The 26123-nt window shown below is 39.8% G+C and overlaps 1 protein-coding gene across 2 annotated transcripts in view; it reads right to left on the bottom strand.

Annotated features, from left to right (window-relative positions):
• The window catches only part of BMP2K (BMP2 inducible kinase), a 92914-nt gene that overhangs the window by 52572 nt on the left and 14219 nt on the right, over positions 1 to 26123 (bottom strand). For both annotated transcript variants that reach the window (XM_055137373.1, XM_055137374.1), the window contains exons 2-3: positions 1871 to 1989; positions 848 to 953 (exon numbers count right to left, since the gene is read on the bottom strand). In XM_055137373.1, the coding sequence (XP_054993348.1) occupies positions 848 to 953; positions 1871 to 1989 (225 nt within the window). The remainder of the gene's footprint in view (positions 1 to 847; positions 954 to 1870; positions 1990 to 26123) is intronic.

Here is a 26123-nt window from a genome sequence, read left to right as displayed (position 1 = left end):
AAATGAATTTGAGTAACTCACCTAGATTAAAGTAAGGTATATTTTGAAGGAAAGACATCACTTAAAGCAAAAAATTCTTCATATTAAAAATCACATTGCAAAAATTAATTTAAGTAGAAAAAAATCACGATTTCAGATAAAAAGAATTCCATAGATGAAAGGTATATCTAAGGAATGCTTACATATACATCCCAACATCACACTGAGTACTAATATGGTTTTCTATCTTCTGATACTTACAAAAAAACCTAATAGCTGTAAAACAAGTTTTAAAAGATTACACATCAAAATGCATTCTCTAAATTATCACATGTAATTTGATGAAGCATGGCAGAGCACTACTGTAAGTCTACAGTAATATGACAGTATATTCTTAGTTGGACTATAAAAGAAATTAAATAGGGGCTGGAGCAATAGCACAGTGGGTAGGGCGTTTGCCTTACATGCGGCGGACCTGGGTTCAATTCCCAGCATCCCATATGGTCCCCCGAGCACCGCCAGGAGTAATTCCTGACTGTATGAGCCAGGAGTAACCCCTGAGTATGGTGTGACTCAAAAAGCCAAAAAAAAAAAATTAAATAGGGAACATGCAATGTGCCTACTACTTACCTAAAAGATTCCCTATTTCTAAACTTAATTTTTTTTCTCTTTTCCATTTACAAGTTCATTTCATCACTATAGCAACTATAACTAGGTTTAAAATATTTTAATGGCATTTCTTAATTAGATAATTAAAAAGAAGATATTGCAGGAAGTGTACAGAATGAAACAGGGAAAACCCTAGACACCTAGTAACCCATATTAAGAACAATTCTTCTAGTATAATCAGCTACACAAAGATACTTACCTCGACAATATTCCATTAAGATAAGCACTTCCCATACATTATCACCAATTGAATTAACAGCACAGTCCAAATAACCCACAATGTTTTTGTGACCAGATAGTTCTTTCTGTAAGAAATAAAATTTTCAAAAGTGAACACATACACGAGAGCTCTAACATTAACAATGACTTGAAGTATAAATTTATGTATTTGCGGGGCTGGAGAGATAGCACAGCGGGTAGGGCATTTGCCTTGCACGCGGCCGACCCGGGTTCAAATCCCAGCATCCCATATGGTCCCCTGAGCACGGCCGGGGTAATTCCTGAGTGCAGAGCCAGGAGTAACCCCTGTGCATTGCCAGGTGTGACCCAAAAAGCAAAAAAAAAAAAAAAAAATTTATGTATTTGCAGAATTTTTTGTAAAAAATAAAGACAGGGCAAACTACGACACCATTTTCATTATTTTTGGAGGAGGAGGAATCTTCTGAACTGTGCTGACAGAGCTGGGGTCCCCGCCCAGGGAATTCTCAACCAACCAAACCTTCTGTCTGCTCAGTGGCCTGGCACTGATGGGGTGACTGGGGCTACACCCTGCAGAACTTAGGGGCCTCCAGGGCTGCACCTAGCAACGCTTAGGGGACCGTGTGGTACAAGCGATCAAACCAGGGTTGCAAGGTACACACCTTTCCCCCATACTATCTCTCTGGTCCATGACTACAGTTTCCCAACAAGCTGGGTGGTGAACAAACTGTTATTCATTATTATATAGTCCTCTAAGTTTCTCTGTCCTTATAATATTCCATAATTAAAGAACAGAAAGCAAACTAATTTGCCCACTGAACTACAATAGGGAAGGGAGAATAGAGGTAGCAATAATCAACTAAACTTCAGTGTAGTTATAATAAATGGGCTATAAATTCCCAAATAATTTCCCAATTAATTTAACCATCTTTAGAGGTTTTATAGATGCAGCCGAAAATCTAGCTAATGCTTTGGAGGAATATGAAACATTAAATTTTTTAACTGGAGTTACTCATTCACTTACCATAATTGTAATTTCTCTTTTACAAATGTTGAGGTCTGGCACATTATTGACATACATCCGCTTCAACGCATGGCGCATTCCACCATGAGTACGCACAAGGAAAACGGTGGAGAATCCACCTGGCAAAACAAGTATCAGTTAATTAAAAAGAATCAGAAAACTATTGCCAAAATCAAGTTAAATCACTAAAAAGTTTAACCTGAAGAGAAATTAAACTGTACCAAATGTGAAAATAAGAGTACCAATGACTTTGATATTAAAGGGTCAATGCACTGGCTTATATCCAAATTACAAAGTTGCACATACAGAATAACATACTCCCCAAATGAATAGACTTCTCTCCTCAAGATTCAAGGGTGGGAGCAGGGGTTTCAGAAAGAGCTGAGTTAAGAGTGTGTAAGGCCCAGGTGCGATGCCATCAGGAGCAACCCCCAAGCATAATGCCAGGAGCACCCCAAGACCAAAAATAAAATAAGAGGGATGAGCTCAGTAGTGCTTTATATGTCTAGATCCTGGTTTAATCCCTAGCACTATACACACAAAAAGTATTTTTAACAGACATCGCATTGTGTCTGAGCATTTCCCTTGCATGTAAAGGGCCCTGCAGTCAATCATCAGCACCAAAAGTCTAAAAACTTTTTTAAAGTTTATATACTTTTATATACACACATTATGTACTATATGTTAAATAGTACATATATATAAAACTATATATACCTTTAAAGTAAATGTATACATTGATTTATTCTGAAGACATAGATACCCAGAAATGTGGCTTAGCAGAACATCTGCCTTGCCTGTGTGAGGCCCTGGGTTCCATCCCCAGGAGAAAGGGGGTGCTGGGGTAGAAAACAGGCTAAAATGACCAAAGTTTCATTTAAATGGAACATGTACTCAACTACAGTACCAGAGTTTGGGCATATAACTGTTGGTTGCCTGCCTATCCACCTCTGTTCTGCAACATCAACCAGACCAGAAGGGCAAGTCCTTCCTACATTTCCCAGGCATAAAGCACTGGCAATAATGAGAATTCCCCCTTTCAGCCTATCAGTATCTGGTTTACTACTCGGTATGTAATCAATTTTGACTAATGGGGTTTAAGGACAAATCTTCTAGGATTTACTGGGAAAGATTTCCACCAAAAACAGACTGGTGGAAAAGATCCTGATCTTTGTTCTGGCTTTTGAACTTTGTAGTAAAAGAATTTGGTGTTTAGATCTACAGCAGTCATTTGTGGCCACAATGGAAAAAAAAGAATGAGAAAATGACCCAGAACACTGACATAGTTAGGTTAATGAATTCAGTGACTCTAGAAGTATCTTCTTCAAAACTCTTACAAGACATGATAAAAATAATCTCATCATTTATAGCACTGTTATCTGGTTGACTGCAAATACAGTTTCATATATGAATCATATAGCTAGGTATTCAAAAGAACAATTACCTACATCACATACAAACAATGTTTTAAAACTCATCTTGGCATTGATTTTATGGTTTATACTTTAAACTCTAGTCTATGGAAAAAGTAAGTTTGAAAATGGTGCACTACTTTTAACAATTTGATAGCCCTTGCATGCTGAAACAAATCTAAAGCACCTACATTCAAAGTGGTCAAAGAATAAACAATAGGCGAAAAGAGTTCCAAGGACACTCCAGAATCACTACAGTAGTGTCATCCTTCCAATTCCAGTTACAAGACATTGTTCAGTTCCTAGAATACCAAGTATATAATATTTGGAAAATAAAAACTCTACCACCTCAATAGGCAACTTTAGTTATCAGAAAAGCAAAGTTTGATGTTTGGAAAAGGTAATTTAAACACACGCTCTAATAATTTTTTTTTTTTTTTGCTTTTGGGTCACACCCGGCGATGCACAGGGGTTACTCCTGGCTTTGCACTCAGGAATTACTCCTGGAGGTGCTCAGGGGGCCATATGGGATGCTGGGAATCAAACCCGGGTTGGTCGCGTGCAAGGCAAACACCCTACCCACTATGCTATCGCTCCAGCCCCATCACATTTCTTTAAAAAAGAAAAAAGTCCCCTTAGTATTCTAGAGATAGACATTATCAAATCAAAAATATGAATATAAAGTTATTTATTATTTGGTGGGCTTCCCCATAATAGTACTCAGGGGCCTTAGGGTCACTCCAGTGTTTCCCAAAGTGGGAAGTGGGGTAGCATAGAAGTGATGCTGAACAATCTGAGCAGGCAGCAGCAGCCTCAGAAGCAGCTGAGGGAAAGGAGGGCACTTTCTGTTGTTCCCTCCAAGACAGTACATTTCAAGGGGAGTGCTGAGAGATTTTTTTCCCCTTCTGAAAAGGAGCAGTTTGGCCAAGTAAGTTGGGAAACTCTGACTCCAACTATATTCCACCCATCTAAAGGCCTCTGATTTTGAGCTGCGGCCCAGCAAGAAGGTGCTGGGTGGCACCAGAACCACCCCAGCAGTGATGGCAAGAGGTGCACGCATGTGGTGTTGAGGATCAAACTCAGGGGCTCATGCTTGCAAGGCATGTACTCCAACTCTCTGAGCTATCTTCCTACAAATAACGTAGGAACTTAAACTTCCTACTTAAACTCAATTTTTATTTGATTCATGAAAGAGGAAAATGCCTTAGACACAAAGGTAGCATTGCATAAGCAAATTATTTAAATTCAGGTAAATACAACTTTTTGTGATATTTGTGCAGAGATTCTCCTAGAAATAATGCTTCCCAAATATATAGCTGTGCATCACAACTGCCTGTATAAATGATCAGGGTCTGACCCCAAGTCTTACAACAGTAAGGCAGAAGTATATATAACTAAATCTGCCATCCACAACAGTATTCAACTTTATGTAGGTTCTTAAGAAAATATAGTGTTAAAATGGACTAATCAAGTGAGGGGGAGTCTCTATATGATTTAGACACAGGACCAAATCAATCAAGCCCTATATGGAGTAAAAGCTCCAGGAACTGAACCCAGGACTTCACAGGTGCAAGAAAAGTACTTCTACTACTAAGCCACATCCCCGCCTGAATGATTCATTCTTAAACCAACCACAGAAGAAATTGTATTGCTATAAATTAGGAAAATTAGGGGGAAAAGTCTTAATACAACTCCCATTTCCAAAAGCTGACCAATTCTCCTAGCCCTAAATTAGACATGTGGTACTACTGTTACTTTCTAAAGAGAAAGGTGTTGCACATGACTTATACCTGCACGCAATCAACAACAGTCATTGATAATGATCACTTTGAGAATTTTTTTTAATTCCTCCAAACACTACCCTTCTCAGAAATTTATGATCGCATATTACTTAAGTAATATTGTTAGAAGAATATTTCCAGTTCAAGGCAACTCGTAAAGACATTAAAGTAAGTCCAAAGAGTATTATCATTTGCTTATGACTAATTCACATCTACCAGATTCTTCAACACATATTTTTCCTCAGGAAAGTCTTTCATGACCAACTCAATTTATGACAGTCATGCCTGCAGGCACCAGAATCTCCAGTTCTGAGCATATTAACATGTGCTTGAATTCTCAATTCACTTAGAAATCAAAATATTACTAGCAATAACCACAAGTCCCATTTATCTATTTCTATGTCCAAACCAATATATAATTCAAGGCCAATCAAGGCAGATTTATTAAATCAATGCTACATGTATAATTCAGCAGATGAGATTAGAAGGATATAAAATACCTCGTGTTCTCAAAAATCCCAAAATAAAAGTGACAAACAGCAATAGGTCTAGCTGACTAATACAGGAGATAAGTGCATCCTTATTAAAGTCAACCCGAATGCTCTCTTCTGTCACCTGGAAAGAATAACACAGTAGCTGCTTCCTGCGGGTATGCACTCTGAAGAATAGCTGCGAGCCTCCCTGACACTGCACTAGGAAAACAACCCTGTGAACAACCAATCTGAAATCTCAGGTTTCCTCTCATACATCCAGATTAAAATGCAGTGTTCTTGGCCCAGAGAGATAGCACAGGAGGAGGCAAGGCATGTGCCTTGCATAAAGCTGACCCCAATATTATTTATAACACAGCATATGGTCTGCTCATTTGCCACCAGGAGTCACCCCTGAGCACAGCTCCAGTCACAATCCCTGAGCACTACAAGATGTGGTGCAAAACACAAATAAAAGAGAAATTTGATAATCACTTTAAAACAGATAGCAAGGAAAGCCTGGAGATAAATGGTCAGGATCTAAGCAGGCAGAATGGCTGCGAAGTAAAAAAGCAAGACAGAAAAAGAAGATACATGAAGTCAACAGATTCACAACTAGCATAAGGCAGTCTGAAAACTTGCATTTATCTCTGTAACCTCCATAACAACAATTTTTGTAAAGCCAAAATCCCAAATGTCAAAGAAAACACAGCAGACAAGAGATTCTGGAAGATGGAAAGTTTATGGTCACATGGTGGCTGATTAAACAAAATACAGGAAGACCATACTAAGCACCAGATTGGGGAGGAAGAGATCAAAGAGAAGCGCATTCTAAAGCAAGCCTATTCTAGAGGCACCATTGGGAGCCACTAAAGAATTACAAGGGTAATTTGAAAGGCCAGAACAGAAAACGGGAAACAGGCAGAAGAGCTTTAAATCTTCTTCAATGAAAGTAAACTTTAGCTCTCCTCACTGGAGCCTCCCATCACTGGCCCACAGAGGATTAGGTAAAGGAGCCACCGTCTGGGATTCCAGGCACCATTTGTTGGCCTGCAGACAGGAGAAGGGCAGGAAAGAGAACTAGGCTCAAAAGCAAGGAAGTGCCCGTGGTGAACAGACAATTTCCCAGCTCAACCCAAGAAAACCGACTAGAAGACCACTGGAAGCCAGACCTATAGTGGACACTCAGGACAGCAGAAACTGGGGAATACTTCTCTTACAGAAAATTGAGCAACAATTTAGAAAAAAAAAAAGACACTGAAACGGAAATCACATAATGAAAAAAATTACTAACTCCTCGCAGTAAAGGTCCAACTCCACAAAGTTCTTCCATCATCACTTTTAAGTCGTACTCTCAAGAGAGACATCAAAAGTTAACCAAATATACACAAAAACTTCCAACACGAACAAGAGATGAAAAACAAGCCAACAGGAAAAAAAAGGAACTTTGAAGATGGTCTGGGAGACAAAGAAATCACCCAAAGGATCTATAAATATCTTCAGAGATAACAGAACTATGACAGCCACAGAATGGCAAGGGTGAACTATAGAAGATATTTGCAAAATAAAAACTGACTTTTACAAACTGAAAATTAGTGCTCAAAATACTTCATTAGAGAAACTAGAAGGAAAATGTCCAGGAGGCAGAGAGTGAATTACTCCAGAGCATGTGTCTACCTTGGTTGAGGCCGTCCCCTCCCCGCCACCATCAGGCGTGACTCCAGGGACGAAAGCCAGGAGTAAGGCCTGGGTACAGCCAGGCAGAGCCGAAGGAAAAAACGAAAATAAAACAAAAACTCATTGTTTGTTGTTTTTAAAGAAAAATGTATAGAAATCTTAGGTAAGTGAGAGAAAGAAGCCTGAAGCATTAAAAGATGTCCAGTTTGGGAGGAACAGGGAAGGAAACAGAAATGAGAACTTTGGTGGAAGGAAAGAATCATTAATAGTACTTCGTAAAGTACTTGTTCGTCTTATTAGGCTTCTGTTTCACAGCAATTTATAAGTCTGTTTCCTTTCCGTATCGTTGGGCAGATTTTAGCCGCTTTCTTTATCTGCCCCTTCACCAGGACTCGTACACAGAAGGAAAAGCAGAGGCTTGAGAGGTGAGAGGGCGCAGTGCCGCGGCCAGAATGCTGAGCGTCCCTTCCACCAGCTCCCCGCCCACCCGCCACCCGGTGCAACCCTGGAGAACCCAAGCACTGTCTGGCCAGAGCAGCACCTCATTTCACCAGGAGTGGTCCATGTCGCTAGAGTATCATTAAGGAATGCCCCCTCAAAAAAAAAAAAAGATGCAAAATGAACAACTAATATTTTTACATTTTTTAAATTTTATTTGAATGTAAACAAGTCACAAGTGATACAATCCTAGAGTTGACACTGATTAGATAACAAAGCTCCAATATTAAAGTTAGTAAGTATAAAAAAAATCAATTTTTCATATGAAAATTGTTCTATCTTATCGTGGGGTTAAGTCCTTGTCTAAGAATTCACTAAGCTGTCTGCTGCTAGTTGAGCCTTCTGCGCTACTGTGTCTGAGTTCAGTTGGCGTCGGTGTTACTTTCCCGTCCAATGCGGTGTGCTCCTACTGGAGTGTCAGCACTGAGCAGCTAGAAGGTGTCCCGCGCTACTCCATCACCTTCCAACTAACCTAACTGCAGCAAAAAGGCAAAACCGAAGGCCTGGAATGCAGCTCGAGTCCTCGAATACATGCCCGGGGGTTCTGCCCGGACAACACGTCTCCCACCACCAAAAGCAGCACAGGATGTGGCTCTGCCCCCCAAGCACGGCAACTGCAAACACTAACAAAAACAAATACGCTGACTTTTCACACACAACCTGACTACATTAAGTTTCCGAGTCACAACAAAAAACTGATTTTGTCAATTGTAATATGCATTAAATGAATCTTCTTTAATAAGAAGGTGAAAGTAAACTTGGAAGAGTTACATAAAACTAATAAAATTAAACGCTTCCTGTTACCATGGCTCTTAATCCATGTCTAGTCCAACATACAGAGGGGCACTATTCACTCGCAAAAATGATAAAGGTTGTCAGGAGTAAATGTGATTAGAGCGGACTGATTCCTCAGAGTACCAACATGACAAAACCCTAGCTGGAAGACTAGTGACAAATGAGAAAAACAGCTCCAAACCGGCGAAAAAAGCACTCCTTTCCCAAGAAGAAACAAACCCGGAGATCTCTACTGAGAGTGTCAGTATTATGTTTAGTAGTGTGCTAGTAATAAGAGTAAGCATGATAGTACTAACGTGCTTCTAGTGTGACAAACAGCCTCATCCATGTTGAACCTATGGAATGGTTTATAACCTATTACACCTAAGAAATTTGAAGGCCTGATTTCCTGAAGACAGTGGCTAAAATAATATGGAATACAGCATAAACACAGTCCCCAAGATTGGCTATTTCTGGTTTTGCTGCTGTGTTCTGTTTTGCAGTGCCGGGAATCAAACCCAGGGTTTGAAAACTTGAAAAGTTTTCACATGTGAAGTAAAAGACTGAGGGTGCACGTTATTTCATGCAGGTATTTTTATCTTGGTCCACACCCAGCGGGGCTCAGGGAACTGAATTGGTGCCAGGGAGTGAGCCAGGCAAGCGCCTTAACCAAAGAACTATCCCTCTAGCTCGATCTGACATTTTTTAATTATCTGAAATAAAATACATGATTCTTCATTAAGTCCTCATTGAACGATACCATATAACTTGTTTTTTGTTGGAGATGAACCATTTGAAATCAAGTTGTAGGTATCATGTCATTTTACTAATCCATATTTAATGTGTACTTACACATACATTGTTTTGTTTGTTCTGTTTGCTTGGGGGCCACCCACATCATTCCTAAAATGTACATATTATCCTTATATTATGCTTTTGCCTGTACATATATTACCACAGTAACTCTGTCCTACCTTAAAAAGTGAACAGTAATTCTTCCCAGGTACAGCTCTTATTCAAAAATGTATAAAGAAAATATAGTCAAGTATCATCAGCAATTGAATACAGATAATGTATTTATGGTTTGTATTTATTGTATTACTCTTTCAGAAAAATTTTCTGCATATTGTAAAATCTTTCATAATAAAGGTAGGGAAAAAAAAAGTAACAAGTTGTTTTTCCCCTTTTACTTTGTCATCCAATAATCTTCACCATTACCACTGAGAATTAGTTTTTACAAAACAGATAGTGCTGGTTATCCAGATCTACAACTTCCCCCAAAGGTACTAGAACCATGTCATAGAATTTTTTTAGTACCCAGACAAATACAAGCATTTATGAAAGACTGGGCTGTGATAAGGGGGGGGCGGGTAAGGCACTCTGTCTCCATCCTTACCACCACACCGGGTCTCCCAGCCCAGCACCAGAAGCAACTCCTCAGACAGGCATGACCAGCCCCCTGAGTACCAACAGGTGGGCAACACACACACACACACACACACACACACACACACACACACACACACACACACACACACACACCAAGAAGGACTGAGACTTAGTTGTGCTTACTCTTACAGTCTTATCTGTAAGGAAATGGAAGAAGAGAGGTGAAAGGATGAAATTACATGCAGTCTTATTGTATTATATCTGTCACCGGATATCATGCAAACCAATAGGACTGAGGAAATACCAAGTTGTCAGCAACTTCTGGTTTCAATGAAGGCCAATAAAAACAAAGTCAATTCAGAGCTAGCCTCGAGATAAGTGCAATAGGCCCTGACTTGGCTGTGGGACTTGAGCCAGGGGAATGATTTTCCTACTTAACTGACAAGTGACCTGTGATACATCAGTTTCATTACCTTAGTTTAAATCAATGACTCGAGGATTTTCTACTGAAAGAGAGTAGCCCTCCCTGAAGAGAAATGCTAACTTAAATTCTTCCCTAAGTTATCAGTGATTACTATCTGGCACAAGGCAACAAACAATTAGTCAAGCATATTGGATTGAGCAAGGAATGGAAGCAAGAGGGTCTGGGAAGAAAAGATAAGTAAAGAGCACAGTATTCACAAAGCACTAACAACACCATTTCTTAGTGCACTATCTTAATTCTCTAAACTTTATGAAGCAATTTAACTGCTGTTCCCATTACTTAGATGAGGAATAAACTGAAACTTTGAAAAGTGTTCAATAACAAAATGCTAGAATAGAACCAAAAATCTTACTTCCCCATAAAGTTCATACTCTTATGACTTCTATATCTACACCTGACTGTTCCTTCATGGGTGAGGCTTGTCCGAGCGTGTGGAGAGTGGCCTTGAGCATGGCTATGGCTGGGTTCTGGAGGTTTTTGGCTGCCGGGGCTCTGCTTGGGGCAGGGAGGGAAACTCAACCCACCCTGCTCCAAGGGGGCCCCCGTTGAAGCCTGGCATGGGGGGCAAGAGATTCTGCATCGATCTGTTCCGGGAGTTTTGTTTTATAGTCTCTGGATCTTGGCCATTGATAAGATAACATGACGGGGCGGGGGGCACGGATTGTAGGTATGACTGCCTAGTTACTGGAAAACGGGGGATCCAAGTGGAGGAGGCCCAGTCCCAATCCAAGCAGGCTTGAATCTCTTTATTTTTATTTAGTTATTTTTTCCCCCTGCACTGCAGAGCCTGGCAAGCCACTCAGGACGTATCTGACATGCCAAAAACAGAAACAACAATGTGCTCTTCATGTTCCTGGAGCAAGCAGATTCCATCGGTCTACACTAGCATGCGACCGGGACAAATGAAGACATTACTGGCGCCCACTCGAGCAAATCAATGAACAATGAGATTGACAGTGATACACCTGACTGTACTAGTTAAGCCAGAAAAATGTGAATATGTAATAACATTAATGTTTAGAGGAACAAATAAATTGAATCAAGAGAGAACAATCTGCCTCCTTCTTCAGAATACCTTATACAGAAGAGGCCTACCTATGGGTCAAAGTTAGACGTTGCAGGGGTTCTGTCTTGAGGGGCAGAGAGCAAAAGACACACCCATCTACATCCTCCAGGCCACTCTCCGGCTCTGTACTCGGGCTGTGCCGGGCAGGGTTTGGTGGACCATGCACTGACAAGGATCGAACCTGGGTCTCCTGAATACGAAGTATGTGCTCAATCCTTTGAGCTATCTCTCGGGCCCCTCAAAATACTTTTGACTTGGACTGTACAACTACATACTTAGTTACAGTGTGTAACTCAGATTATTTCAACCTCTCTCAAAGAACATGAAATAAGAAACTTCCTCTATGGCACAAGCTAGGTGGAGCAGTCAGTTAGAGCAGCCATTATTTACAAAGGCACGCAAGCCCCGAGGTTCACGACAGCGCCTGCGGCTGACATGACAGCTGTTCACGACAGCGCCTGCTGGCCCTACTCTCTATTTCATTCACTCACCTACTTCATCTTTCACATTCTCTGTCTGGCCTGATGGTGAAACCCCTACAACTTTTAAAAGTTTCATCCACCAAAATATGTACATATACAAATTTTTATTTATACTTGTGTGTGTATATGTATATGTTATATACGGTATACTTATTCCTCCCTCCCCCACTGGTTAAAAATTGTAAGGAGAGAGACTGTGTATGCCTCATTTATTATAGCTTCTTCAATGCCTACCACCTTGCCTGGCACTCAAAATGTGCTGACTTGACAGATAAACTGGGTCTGCTGGGAGGAGTTCTAATTGATAACCTAATATGGATCATCAGTGAATAAAAAGCACCTAATTTCTGATTCATTATTTTTCCAAGCTGTTAACCGTACTTCCAAACACAACACAAATTCTTAAAACATAATTTCACTTCTTTGCCATTTAAATCATTCAACAAATATATGTTAACGATTCACAACAAATCACTGTTTCACATGCTAGCAATAAAAGTAACTTGTCAGTCCCCTACTTACAATGTTCAACTTCTGGCTTTTTTCACTTTATAATGGTGCAAAAGCAATACACATCAGTAGAAACCAAACTTTAAATTTTGAATCTTGATTTTTTTTTTCCAGACTAGATCAAAACCTCCCATGTCAGATCAAAATCTGGAAACTGCCATTATTTTTATCATTTTCATAGGACTATAAAGATAATTTCTCATAACAGATATAAAACTACAACTCATTCCAAGGTATAAGTTTAAAAACATAAATAATTGAGCATTTTAAGTCTGTATTTTGAATGTTAACAGTAGGATAAGTGAGCTAATATAATACTTTATAATATTAATACTTAATATTAGTCCTATAATACTTAATATCACCTTAAAATACAATTTTTGCTAAACAATTTGAAAGAATACAACTTTCTATTTTTGTATTTCATACATTTTTCAATTACATAAACAAACGCTCAGAGAATCAAATGAGTATTTTCACCAAAGTTACCGACATTGATATTTTCAGATCACTCACAAAATAATTTAACATCGCTCTTAACGCTTCTGTTTAAGACAGTTTTGGAAAAAAATTATTTTACAATATTACAAATGTCCCACACTTCTTGAGACATAACTTCAAGACAGTTACAAGCTGTCCCTAATGCGGTCAGCTACGGAGAAGAGAGAGCATTTGGGTAGATTTCAAAGACAGTGTTTGGGAGAGAAGAAACATGTAAAAATCAGTATATGACAACCTACAAATCCACCTACACGCTTTATAAAATGGTGTTTTATAAAGTGCTCCTGAAATTCCTTTAAAAATTTTTATAGGAAATGTCAGGATCAGGAGCTGGTGATGCATCCCAGAGCTTCGGGGACAGAGGAGCCTGCTTAGGTCCCTGGCGCCACGAGGCCCTTGAGTACCGCCTGCCGCGCCCGGGGGCCCCCGAGCACTGTTGCCCTGGTGCATCCTGGCACCAGCACCGCAGAGCCCGGCAACACGCAGCCTCCAGCCCTGGCACTGAAGACAGCCTGCCCGCCTGGCCAAGAATCAGGAGTGGCACCAGACCTCGGGACCACTACTTGGAAGGTCTCCCAAAATAAGAAACGAAAACAAGAAATGTCATCTCAATGGAGAACAGACCACTCGACAAAATAACATTAAGTTGTGAACTTACCAAGGAAGCTCAACCTCATTACCTTAGATACATAAATATACACATGTGTATGCATGCATTTTTTAAGTACCGTCACAAAATTCAAGGAAAGGAGAGAATTTTTGTTGTACTTGAAATTAGCCCAGTATCTAAAATCTGATTTTATTCCATATGTATATGTGAAAATTTACTTATTTTCACATATGAAAATGTCTTTCACAGACTTTAAGTACATATTTTTAAAATGTCCGTTTTGTTTCGTTCTGCCTTTTGGACCATACCCAGCGGGGCTCAGGCGTGCTCCTGGCTCAGCGCTCTCGGGTCACTCCTGGCAATGCTCAGGGGACTGTGTGTGGTACCAGAAATCAAACCTGGGTCAGCTTCTGGCCAAGTTAAGTAGCTTATCCCAGTGTTATCGCCCCGGCCCAGTACATATTAAATAAAGAATATGTACACAAAATTAGCAAAAGATAAGATTGTGAAGAAATTTACCTGCCACTACAATACCTGGACCAGTAGTTACCTCTCAATTCCCTGACGGCTGCACTCCCATTTGTAAAATTACTTTTACAAATTATCTGCAGAGACTAATCAACTCTTAGGAACTAGAGATTTAAACACGGACTCTCAGGGGCCGGCTGCAGAGACTGCTCGAAGGGCTGGAGCAATGCTTTGTATCCTGAAGGTCAGCGTACAATCCCCTGCGCAGTGCCAGGGACAAGCCCACTCCGCACCCCAGCATCGTGCTTGGCACCGGAGCAACCCCAATGTGGCCCACAGCATCTCAGACCCCAATGTAGCAAGAGAGATAAAGCTCACACAGCAAATGAGGGCCCAGGAGACCACGCAGCAGCTGAGGTGCCTGCCTAGCGCACACCAGCCAGAACCCGGGTTCAATGCGGATACCACATGAGCAGGTGCAGCCCTGGAGGCCTCCAGCACCTCTGAGAGCAACTGGATAATCCCTGGCACCCTAAGAGCGATAACAGCTTCCCCTCCTCAGGCCCCTCCCGCCCTACGGGTCCCAGACTCCTGAGCACCAGTGCGACAGGCTGTGACTGGGAGAAGTCACTATCAGAACTGCCAGAGGCCGCTCTCAAGAAACACTGGCCTTCAGCAGACCTGACTGGAATTCCCCCTGCAAGCAGCTCACCCAGCAGACAGCTAACCCAAGCACCGGCAGCTGCACACTACTGAACTGGGGATTTGTGTCCGCTTAACCAAAAAAGATGACAATAGAATGTCTAACGGTTTGGTTTTCAGTTTGGGGGCCACCCTGGCCGTGCTCAGGAGTGGGCCCTGTGGCTGGGGGCACTCCCGACATACTGGAGGTGGGGGGTAATGTGCACTGCTGGAAATCAATCTGGCAAGTGCCTTAACCCCTGTAGCATCTCCAAACCCGCTGTGGGAAGCTTTGAAAAGCCGACCCGCTCCTGGTGTTAGAAAGCCAGACACATGTGCGGAGCAGCGTAAATGACCAGGAAAAATCTAAGAACTTGGGGCTGGAGCGATAGCACAGCGGGTAGGGCATTTGCCTTGCATGTGGCCGACCTGGGTTCGATTCCCAGCATCCCATATGGTCCCCGGAGCACCGCCAGGAGTGATTCCTGAGTGCATGAGCCAGGAGTAACCCCTGTGCATCGCCGGGTGTGACCCATAAAGAAAAAAGAAAAAAAAAATCTAAGAACTTTATTTAGCAGGGTTTCTAACTTCTCTCTGACCTTGAAACACAAGGAAAAAACCCAAAGCCAAGATATAATTGTAAGCTACACCAGAGCACTTCAAGCATGCACAGTCGCTTCTACCTGACTGCTAAGCCACCTGGTAGGTCCCCGGTGGTAATTCAATACAAATTTCAAACTTTACAGATCAATACAAGTAAATCACTATACAAACAGCAACGATAGATTTATGAGATACTAAATGAGCAATTTTCAACAAAATAAAAAATTATGGCCCAAACAGAAGACGGGGCTGAGGGAAAGCAGTTAGTGGGAACTCTGAGGAGACCCAGGTATCGGACTTAACTTTTAACCAAGTCAACTCTTAACTATTTCAAATAAAAAGACATGTCCAAAGAACTGAAGAATGCATAAAATGCCTCATCAAGCAGAAAGTTACAAGAGTCAAAGTCAATGGTGATGTTTCCAAGACTACACCAGAGGTAGGGGAGTGAGTGCATGAAGAACAGGGCACCCCGGGGGCTGTTCAGAGGTTGGATTTTTTAGATTGGTGATAAAAAACACAAATTACACTTGAAGATAAACATGGAGTCTGGAGATTAGAAAGGGCATTTCAGGCCCAGAGAGATAATACAGGCGTGAAGGAGCCTGCCGTGCATGCAGCCGACCCGACTTCAGTCCTCGGCAGCACATGTGGGCCTATGCCTGCCACTAACAGTGATTAAAAGTGTTTAAAACGGTGCTTGGGGGTTGCTCCTACCTATTCTTCGGAGACCCCATAGTTCTGGGGATCAAACCCAGGGCTCCAGGGTGCAAAGCATTCCAGCACTTTGAGCCATCTCTTGCCCCTAAAAATCTTTTGAAAACTTTAATAAACCTGAACTTCTCACCAAGCCTATTTAAATATGTTGTAGGTCAAAGAGGACACCACCAGTAGTAATCCAAGCAAGAAAGAGACTCACTGGTCATCTTCTCTGTGAATATCTTCATTATCTATTTCCTCGACTATTGAAGTTAACTCAATGTCACAAGGAATAGATTCTTTCCATAATAAAATAATTCACTGTAAAGTTCTTCCTCCAAGTTCTATTTCACTCTGAATAACGATTTTTCTGAGTCCTTTTTCTTCACACTAAAGTACCTTTCTGATTTGGCTCCTGTTTCCGTCCTTGACTTCTCTTTAGTCTCTCTAGACAAAGCTTGCTTTTTATCTTTGAAAAAATTCTTTTCTTGCTTTGTTTTGGACTGATTATGGTTTTCTTTTCTTCTACCTCCCACCCCTTCTATTAATTGGAAGTTTCTTTTTCCTCTTTCTGTAATACAGTAAGACTAAAGTTATTATCCATATGACTCGCAAATATAAGAACCCTAGATTATTCTTTTCAAATACTATCCTGTCCTCTTGGTTAATGAAAATAGTAGAATAATGCACCTATCTTAGATAGCTACGCTTTTTATTCCACAGATCAAACATGCGCTTATTTTCTTACAAATATGCTTATTCTCTTACAAATCATGCTTACAGCTATTACAGTTTTCATTCTTTTGTATAATGTACCTTTTGTCTACCTTTAGCTGCCTTCACTGACACTTTCCTTTAATGAGGCTTTTTCTGACCAAAAAATCTCAACTATATTCTAGAGTTTTCCTTGACATTGAGTTCAAAGCAGGTATTTATTTTAGCAATTTGAAGTTGGTATATTATGTATGGTCCTCATCCTTCCTTTTATTGTTGAGAAGGTAGTCACTAATTGGCTTTGGGGGTAATCTGCCTTTTTCTCACTGGTGGCTTTCCTATTGTCTGTGCTGGTGCTGGGCAGTTTCACAATGACAGATAAATCTAATTTTGCTATTCTACCTTTGAATTCTTAAATTTTCTGAGTCTAGTAATTGGCATCTTTCCTCACTTCTGGATAAATCCTAACCAAATCCATTCTGATAATATCTCTCCCCAGTTCTTTTCATCAATGGGCATGCATTAAACATTTTTACTGTATTCTCTAAGTACTGTCTTTGCATCATGATTTTGACAAACAGCTCTGTGCAACATTTTGGTATCTATAAGCACTCTGCAGTAGTCACATATTTTCTACTCCTCCCTTCAGCTGTGCTTCAGTACTGTTTTAGCTATTATATTTTTCATATTAGACACTGAATTCATGTAAAAGTTTTTGGTGTTTGGTCTTGACTGATTTTGATAACCTCTTGATCCTTTTTTATATTCTCAATGTTCTATCTTATTTCTTAAAATATTAGAGTTTAGTTTTAGTTTTGAGTTTTGCTTTGTTTTCTCCTCTGGGGGTGGGGAGAGTGTGGGTATGGCCCACCCAACACTCACGCCTGGCTCTGCTCCGGGATCACTTCTGGTGGTGCCTGGAGGGCCCCATGCAGTGCTGGAACTGAAACAGAGTTTGCTGCATGCAAGTACATAAGCCCCTGTACTATCTTTCTGGCTCCGAGCTATTTTATACTTTGTATTTGATAATTTCAGCATTTGAAAATCTTTTAAAGTGTCATTTTGTATTTGGCTATTTCTTCTGACTTTTGTTCATGGTTGCTGGTTTTGCAAATGCCCAGTGATTTCCTTAACTAAAAAAAAAAATAATAATGATGATCTGTTTACTATGTGCTCAACTCCCACAGAATCTTATTGAATTTTTTCTAGACCCAAATGTTTTGCTTTAGAGAAGATTTGTAGTTCTATCTACTAGGTTCCGGGGTGTATTTACCTAAGGTTATTTTAATTTGCTGGATTTGAAATTTTCCCCCCAGTGACATACAGGTAGCTGAATTACAAATCCTTAAGAATCATATTTATGCTTAGAAAGTCTTATGATGCTTCTATTTCATCCAGAGGCAAGACCGAGGCCAAGGGTGTGTGTGATTTTGTGTGTGTGTGTGTGTGTTGTTGTTGTTGTTGTTGTTGGCTTTATGTGTTATCCCACTGTCACCATTAGTTCTTTGTATTGCTTTTGAATACAACTTCATAAATTCATACTTCTTTATGTCTAATTGGTCTTCACTTTTTTTTGTAAAAAAATGTCATGGATTCAACTGTGAATTATCTTAAGAGTTTCCTGTATAATACTAAATATATAAATGGTGAGAGCAGACATTCATGTCTAGTTCATGGTCACAAGGGGAAATCTTTCAGTCTTTCACTAAAATCAGCTGTGAGGATTAGGCAGATGTTCTATTATTCTGAGAAAGTTCCTTCTCTTCCTTGTTGGGTGAATATTATGAAAATCTTAAATCAATTCATTTTCTTTCATTTATTTGGATGATGCTAATTTTTTCTTTTGCCCCTTAACTTTTCCCTTTCTACCTTCTTACTTTCTTTCCTCCCTTCCTTTCTCCCTCTCTTTCTCTCTACCCCTCAAGTCTAGCTCTATGCTGAGCAGGGGAATTCTCCAAGCAACTTTGCTTAGGAGATTCTGCAGGACACGCATGTAGTTCTGCACTGAGCTTTCTTTGTCCCTATTCTTCTTGTTCCTTTAAATATTTCATTGGCTGATTATCACATGTTGAACCAACTTTGCATTCTTGGGATAAACTTGGGTACTCTGTCACCCTTTTTATAAGATGTTCCCAAATTCAGTTTCCAAATAATTTGCTGTAGACTTTTATGTCTATATTCATGAGGGATATTGGTCTGTAATTTGTTTTCTTGTTTTTTACAGACATGTTCCCTTCTATTTTTTGAAGAGTGAAGGCCTTGTAGTTAATTCTACCTTGAAATAATATTATTCCACTAGTAAAGTCTTCTGGTCTTAGGCTTTTCATTGTTGAAGGATTTTTGATTATGAACACAATCTCATTTGTATTTAATAGGTTCATTAAAATTTCAATCTCTTCTAGGGTCAGTTCAGCAAATTTATATCTTTCTAGTGATTCACTGCTTTCATGCAGGTGACTAATTTTGTGGGCGTAAACTTTTTCACCTTATAATTATGATTATAGTTTAGTGAACATGGCTACAATAGTGTTGATGCTTATAGTTTTGCTGTATACAGTTACTGCTCTTTACGACCACCAGCATGCCCAAGACCCTCCATCACCTCTTCCTTCACCCCCTTCACCCCATTGCTGAGTTTTGTAATTAAAGACCAAGGATTTGGCATCATTCCAGATTATATTTCCTTGTTTTCTCTATAAACCAGAGATGAGTGAGATCATCCGGGCTTTTTCCTCTCTTAACATATTTTCAGACATATTTTGCTTATACATGATAGCCTCTAGCTCTACTCATGTTAACAAACCCCAAGGCTTTATCTTTCCCTCTAGCTACATACTGTCTGCAGGATATGCACATACCACAACTTCTCTTTCTCTTTTTTTAACAGGTATCACCATAGTGGGTTGTTTTTTGGGTTTTGACTCAGGATAAAATTTTTCTTAATTTCCCAATGTTTGAGTTTTTAATCCCTGATTTCTACTGGAAATTAATTTTCGTTTTCTTTTCTTTTTTTTTTTTTTTTTTTTTTGCTTTTTGGGTCACACCCGGCTATGCTCAGGGGTTACTCCTGGCTTTTGCACTCAGGAATTACTCCTGGCGGTGCTCGGGGGACCCTATGGGATGCTGGGAATCGAACCCGGGTCGGCCGCATGCAAGGCAAACGCCCTACCCGCTGTGCTATCACTCCAGCCCCTAATTTTCATTTTCAAAGCATCATGGTCTGAGCAGATAGTAGACATGATTTCTGTCTACTAAATTTTATGGAGGTATGTTTTGTAACCCATCATGCTATCTATTTTGGAGTGTCCCGTGTTGCACTGGGAAATAATGGCTATTCAATTCTCAGTGACTGAGGACCCTACGTGCCTGTTAGGTCCATCTCTTTCATTCTTTCCTTCCAGGCCAATATTTTCTTGTTGAGTTTTGCCTAGTTGATCTAACAGTGATAAATGAGTATTGGAAGTCTACTACAGTTATATTGCTATGTCAGTATAGTCTTTCACGTTCATTAGCGGTTTCAAATATTTTAATGTCCAACATTAGGTACCTCTATTTTTGGGAATCTGAGCTTTCCTTGATGTATTGATCCCTGGATTATTAAGAAATAATTGGGACTGGAGAAGATAAAACGCTAGCCTTGCAAGCAGCTGATCTGGGTTGGCTTTCAAGCCCTCTCAGGAGTGATCCCTGAGCACCTCCATCTGTGCAACCAAAACAAACAAACAAAACAAAACAAAACGGAAATGACCATCCCTGAATTATAACTTCTTCATTAATTTGTCTGTTGGACATCAGCCTTCCTTTCCCTCCACTGCCTTCCCCCAAATCCTAGCTATTACCAAATGCTGCAATTAACAGAGGTGTGCATAAATCTTTTTTGCATTAGTATGTTGGGAATAGATGCCAAGGAGTGAAATCACTGGGTTGTATGGGAGTTGTATTCTTAAAAAAAAACTTTTCTATTTATAAAGTTTTCCCAGTATTTTCAACAGAGATTGAGCTAGAAAACATTCACACCAGCAGCGAAAGAGGATTTCTTTTTTCAAGACATCCCTACCAATACTGGGTTATTTTCAGTCTTTGATATATGCCTTTTTGAATCTTATTGTCATTTTGATTTGCATTTCCCTAATAACACATCACTGTATCACTGTTATCCCGTTGTTCTTCGATTTACTCGAGTGGGCACCAGTAATGTCTCTATTACACTCAGCCCTGAGATTTTAGCAGCCTTTCCTTTCTCATCTTTCCCAATGATTGGAGGCTCTTTCAGGGTCAGGGGAATGAGACCTATCGTTACTGTTTTTAGCATATCGAATACGCCACAGGTAGCTTGCCAGGCTCTGCCTGTGTGGGCAGGATACTCTCAGTTGCTTACAGGGCTCTCCAAAAGGCATGTATATATCTGTTACTGTATTTGGGATATGGATATGCCATGGGGAGCTTGCCAGGCTCTCCCGAGTGGGCAACAGACTCTCAGTCAGGTTCTCCAAGAGAGAGAATTAAGCTATTAGATGTCAATAGCTATTGATGTTATACATAATACATAATGACGAATATTTTTTCATGTCCATATGTCATTGTAGGCTCAGGCGAGAGCATGTGTGAGACCCTTAATTTAATCCCCTTGCACCAAAAGGGCTTCCCTAACTCACCTAAGACACTTCAGAGTATGGCTCTGGTGGCATCTCTGTGGGGAAAAAGATTGTGCCTAAAAGTTTAAATGTCTTTTATAGACAATTCTAGTGTATGTGTTAATGATAATAATATTAAATTTTATATTGTATTTTTATAAACTTTAGAACTTTCCCTTCCATTGCCTTTAATGGTTTTGACAATGTAAAAAAACCAGGTGGCAACAGTAGTTCCATTTTCATAGGGAAGGAATCTTGAGGGCAGCGAAGGTCAGTCACTCTTTGGAGACTTCTGTTTGTTTGGGGCCCACACCAGCTGTGCTCAGGACTTACTCCTGGCTCTGCACTCAGGAATCACTCCTGGTGGTCTCCGGGAACCTTAGTGGATGCTGGGGGTCAAACCTGGTCAAAGGTGTGAAAGGCAAGCACCTCACACTCCGCACTATTCCTCTGGCCGTGCCGTTTACTGAGACTTCAAGGAAGAGCATCTATGTCTATCAAAGAGAACGACTGGGAAAAGTACTGCTTTTTAATACTCTAATAGAAATAAAAATAACTTTTTGTATTGTGTACTTCTTTGAAGGTCTTTCAAAGTTAACAAGACCCTCCTCAGGAAGATTTACAAACAGATCCTAGTGAGGATTTCATCCCTAGAGTGTATGGAAACTACCCTCCTCACACACTGCTTGGCTGCCTGTGATGTTTCCTATTAGAATAGTTTTCAAGATTTTATATCAGTAAATTTAGTGCTCTAAGTACCTAATAGAATTGAAAGTATTGAAAAAGAAGTGAAAGTGTATAGTTTATATGCATTTGTTTACTTGGCACAGATTGAATTGTGTGTTCACATGTATTCAAGAGTTTTGCATACTGGGTCTCTCACTGTAATGAACTTTTCTGTCAAATTAAATTATTTGTCAATCTGGGTCTGGCGGTCTTCGTGTACCAGAGTTTGAGAAATTCTTCCCTCTTACTGTGCTGCCGTCTCACCAGGATCCCAGAGATGGAATACAGGTGCAGGAGACAACTGTCCCTCAGCCCTTACAGTTGGCCTACTGTGGCTGGAGGAATTTACCGGTCAATTCTGGCAGAAGTACACTTCCTTTACTTTTGGGAACTCTCAGCCAGGTAACTGTAAGGATAAAGTGTCACGTCTGAGCATGACATTTCCATTAACAGGATAGAGCCAACAGCCTATTAAGCCTAGGGAATGGTAGCTGGCGAGAAGGAAACGGTGTGGCTTTTCTGACAGGCCCAGTAAGTCAGGAAACAGTCATGAGCTGTATGTGAAGTACAATAAGCTCTTCTTTCCCGTTTTATTTGTGTTTAATAACATCTCAGATAAGCAGATTTGAAACACTATAGATGGCTTTTCTCAGAATGCTCAAATATTATCTATTTTCTGGGTCAAGGTTTTGGTATCAGGCCTTGAAATAACAGATCCTGGCTCTCTGCTGATACTTTGGCCTATGCGAGGATTTCTTTCAGTAGGTACTATTTCCTCCCTTTTTGAAGTAACTACAGAAGGCACTAGGTTTATTTGGCAGACAAGATTGTGATACAAAGTCCATGTATAGGTATCAACATGTTAGGGCTGGTTTAGTCATAAAAGATAGTGCCAGGAGGAGTCAACATATCCTGAACAATACAATCTAAAGCTTCTATGACTTCAAAAGAAATGTTTATTCTTCTTTGGACTGGATAATGTGGAATTACCATGCTTCCCAACTTCATGCTCTTTCATTAGTGTAATTTTTAGTGGCTTCTGTTAACCATAGACCCTCGTGAGGGATTTTAATTCTACTTTCATGAACTAAGTAATGGTATATTGTTATGTGTATGACATTTAGTGTCAATCAGCTTAATGCTCAGGAGTTAAAAAAATATTTTTTGCCTCTGCACTTGGTAATATTTTAAATTTGAATGGTTTAACAGCAGCTGTCTTCAAAACTTGAAATTGAACTGTTAATATCGGATAAAAGTAAAAGCTGAACAGTAAAAGATTTTAAACAGAAATAGGCCAATTTAATTTGTTAATGGCCCAAAATACAAAAATAAATAACAGCAGAACAGTAGTTATGCATACTTTTTGGTCAGTAACTGTTGGTGTGAAACTCAACAGAATTCCAGGTATGCTCTGGAACATCCCTAAAAATACTATCTATCTACAGTGACATCTTCAAAGACTACTGTAAGAAGCATAGCTTTTCTAAGAACAAATTATTTCAGAGCTAAATAATTCATAGAAATGCTATAAATAAAAGCACTCTAAGGGCCCAGAGTGATAGAACAGTGGGTAAGGAGTTTGCCTTGCACACAGCTGACCCAAGCTCAATCCCAGCAGCCTGGAAAGTTCGCTGAGTCCCACCAGGAAGAATTTCTGAGCATTGCCCCACGGTGCCCCAAAAACAAAAACAAAAAAGAAATGTTAGGGCAAATGTCAGTATATAAAAAGCAAGTATGTCTTTACAGTATTGTGAAAATAACTCTGACACCATAGATCTCTTACACCTTTCAAAGCACCTTGGGGACTTTCCACCTTAGTCACTTCAACCTCACTTTCAGAGTCATTGCTAGCATTTACTCTTTCAGAAAAGTCAATGAGTGAAAGAAAAGATCACAGAACAGTTTTTGTTTTCATTTTGCTTTCTGGTGTTTAGGCCTTTAATTATTGTTCAGTGTTTTAGATTTTGCTTTTCAGGGCAAGAAAAACAAGTGTATATGCTAGGCAGAAATTAGAAAGTATTAAAGATAAAGCAGAAAACTGAAGAAAAATCATGTAACTGATGGGATAAAAGAAAGGAGGCAGAAGATAATCAGGAACAAAAAAAATCACATAACTGATGGGAGAAAAGAAGGGGGGGCAGGAGAGAATCAGGGACACCAGTCGCTAAAGTTCAAGTAGAGAGCAATATTAGAGACGGACTGCGGTGATGAGAGAGGGATAAAGTTTACACTGTGACATAAACTATATTCTGGGGACAGAATACATAGTCTGGCTACTGAACACTCTAGATGATGACTAAGTGAATAATTTTTTAATTTCTTTTTAAATAAACTTATAAGTCAGTACCAGTAAATGGTTGCTTTTTACACCTACTTTGAATACTGATATATCTTATATTTATGAATTAAGTAAAAATTTCTCAGGCAAAAAGTAGACGAGTGAAAAATAGTTAAGACGCCTTAATATTTAATATAATGACAACAGCTAACAAAAGTATAGTGGTATGCAGTAACCTTATCGATAAAAGAAACTTACACACTATTATAATCATAAATATAGCACATTTAACTTTTATATTTCCATATTTAAAGAAAAAAACAAATTTCTCACAGGAATAATGTCACATCAATTTGGGGGCAAGGGTGCGGGGGTGCTTGGCCACGCCCAGCTGTGCTCAGGAAGCACTCCTGGCAGGCGGAGGGCTCTCTGGGGCTTCGGGCTAAGCCCAAGGTCAACTGCATGCAAGACAAACAACCTACCCACTATACTATCACTCCGGCCCTGCCGACTTAGTTTTTTTTTTAACTGTTTTAAGCCACCTAGAAATTTACCTCACAACAAAGTCTCTAAAGTTTAGTATTGCAGTTTTAAAGTAAAATGTTTTTGTAATATGAGCTAATAAAAAGTTCAAGAATCTTACTTTTTAAAAAATTTTTTAAATTCTAGATAAATAGTAGCACGATGAAATAAAAAACTGAATATATTATGGCATATGAAACTCTAAACCTAAACATTCCTATAATCTTGAACAAAGAACAGAAGAATGTGGAAGTCAACATTTTCTCTTCCTCTTTCTACTTTCCTACATGAAGTCACAGATATTGATAAGATAAATTTAACTGAGGAAGCTAAAGGAATTTGATTTTACTCTATTTACAGTTCATCTTCTTTCACTTAGTACTAGACTTCTCTAGAATATAAAACATATTAATTGAGGAAAATGCCATTTTAACTTTTAAAAATTAATCCTGACATCTTAAGCAACTCTAAAAATTTGACAATGCTTTAAAACAGTAAAGAAAAACTCGAACTCCAAGTGTTTGGGTGCTGAATACCTCTCCTCTTCCTTAGGCACCCAGCTGCTTCTGGAATCAGTTCCTTAAGCCTGTGTGAAGTTCCCAGGCTAATCAAAAACCAATGTCTAGTGTGCACTGGAACCGATTAAGGAGGCTACATGCGGTACAGAGACTGTTAGATGAAAGTCTTAAGACCAAGCGCTACCCTCCACAACCTCCTCAATAACAGTGTAGCTTAAAGTTCTTTCCTAGTCTAATTTTTCATAGCTAAATGAGGAAACTAAAATTAACTGCTACAAATAAGAGAAACATAAAGACACACTAATATTTTTTAAGATGTTGGTAATCTACATCAATTTTAGGTTAATATAGCATTTACGGTATCTTCTATAGAATTCTGAAACAGTCTTAAACTTAATTCGATTCTTACCCACGACCCCCATTCCTATATTTAAAACCACATATAATTCCTATAGGACTGGAGCAATAGCACAGCGGCTAGGGCACCTGCCTTGCATGTGGCCGACCTGGGTTCGATTCCTCCGTCCCTCTCGCAGAGCCCGGCAGGCTACCGAGAGTATCCCACCCGCACGGCAGAGCCTGGCACGCTACCCGTGGCATATTCGATATGCCAGAAACAGTAACAAGTCTCACAATGTAGATGTTACCAGTGCCTGCTCGAGTAAATCGATGAGCAATGGGACGACAGTGCTACATGGCTGTAATTCCTATGTACTGATCAAAAAGCAAAACCAGAACTGGCCTCAAAAACTCCAG

Source organism: Sorex araneus, chromosome 5 (assembly GCF_027595985.1).
Source record: "Sorex araneus isolate mSorAra2 chromosome 5, mSorAra2.pri, whole genome shotgun sequence".
Taxonomy (NCBI): Eukaryota; Metazoa; Chordata; class Mammalia; order Eulipotyphla; family Soricidae; genus Sorex; species Sorex araneus.
This window is presented reverse-complemented; position numbering and strand designations above follow the sequence as displayed.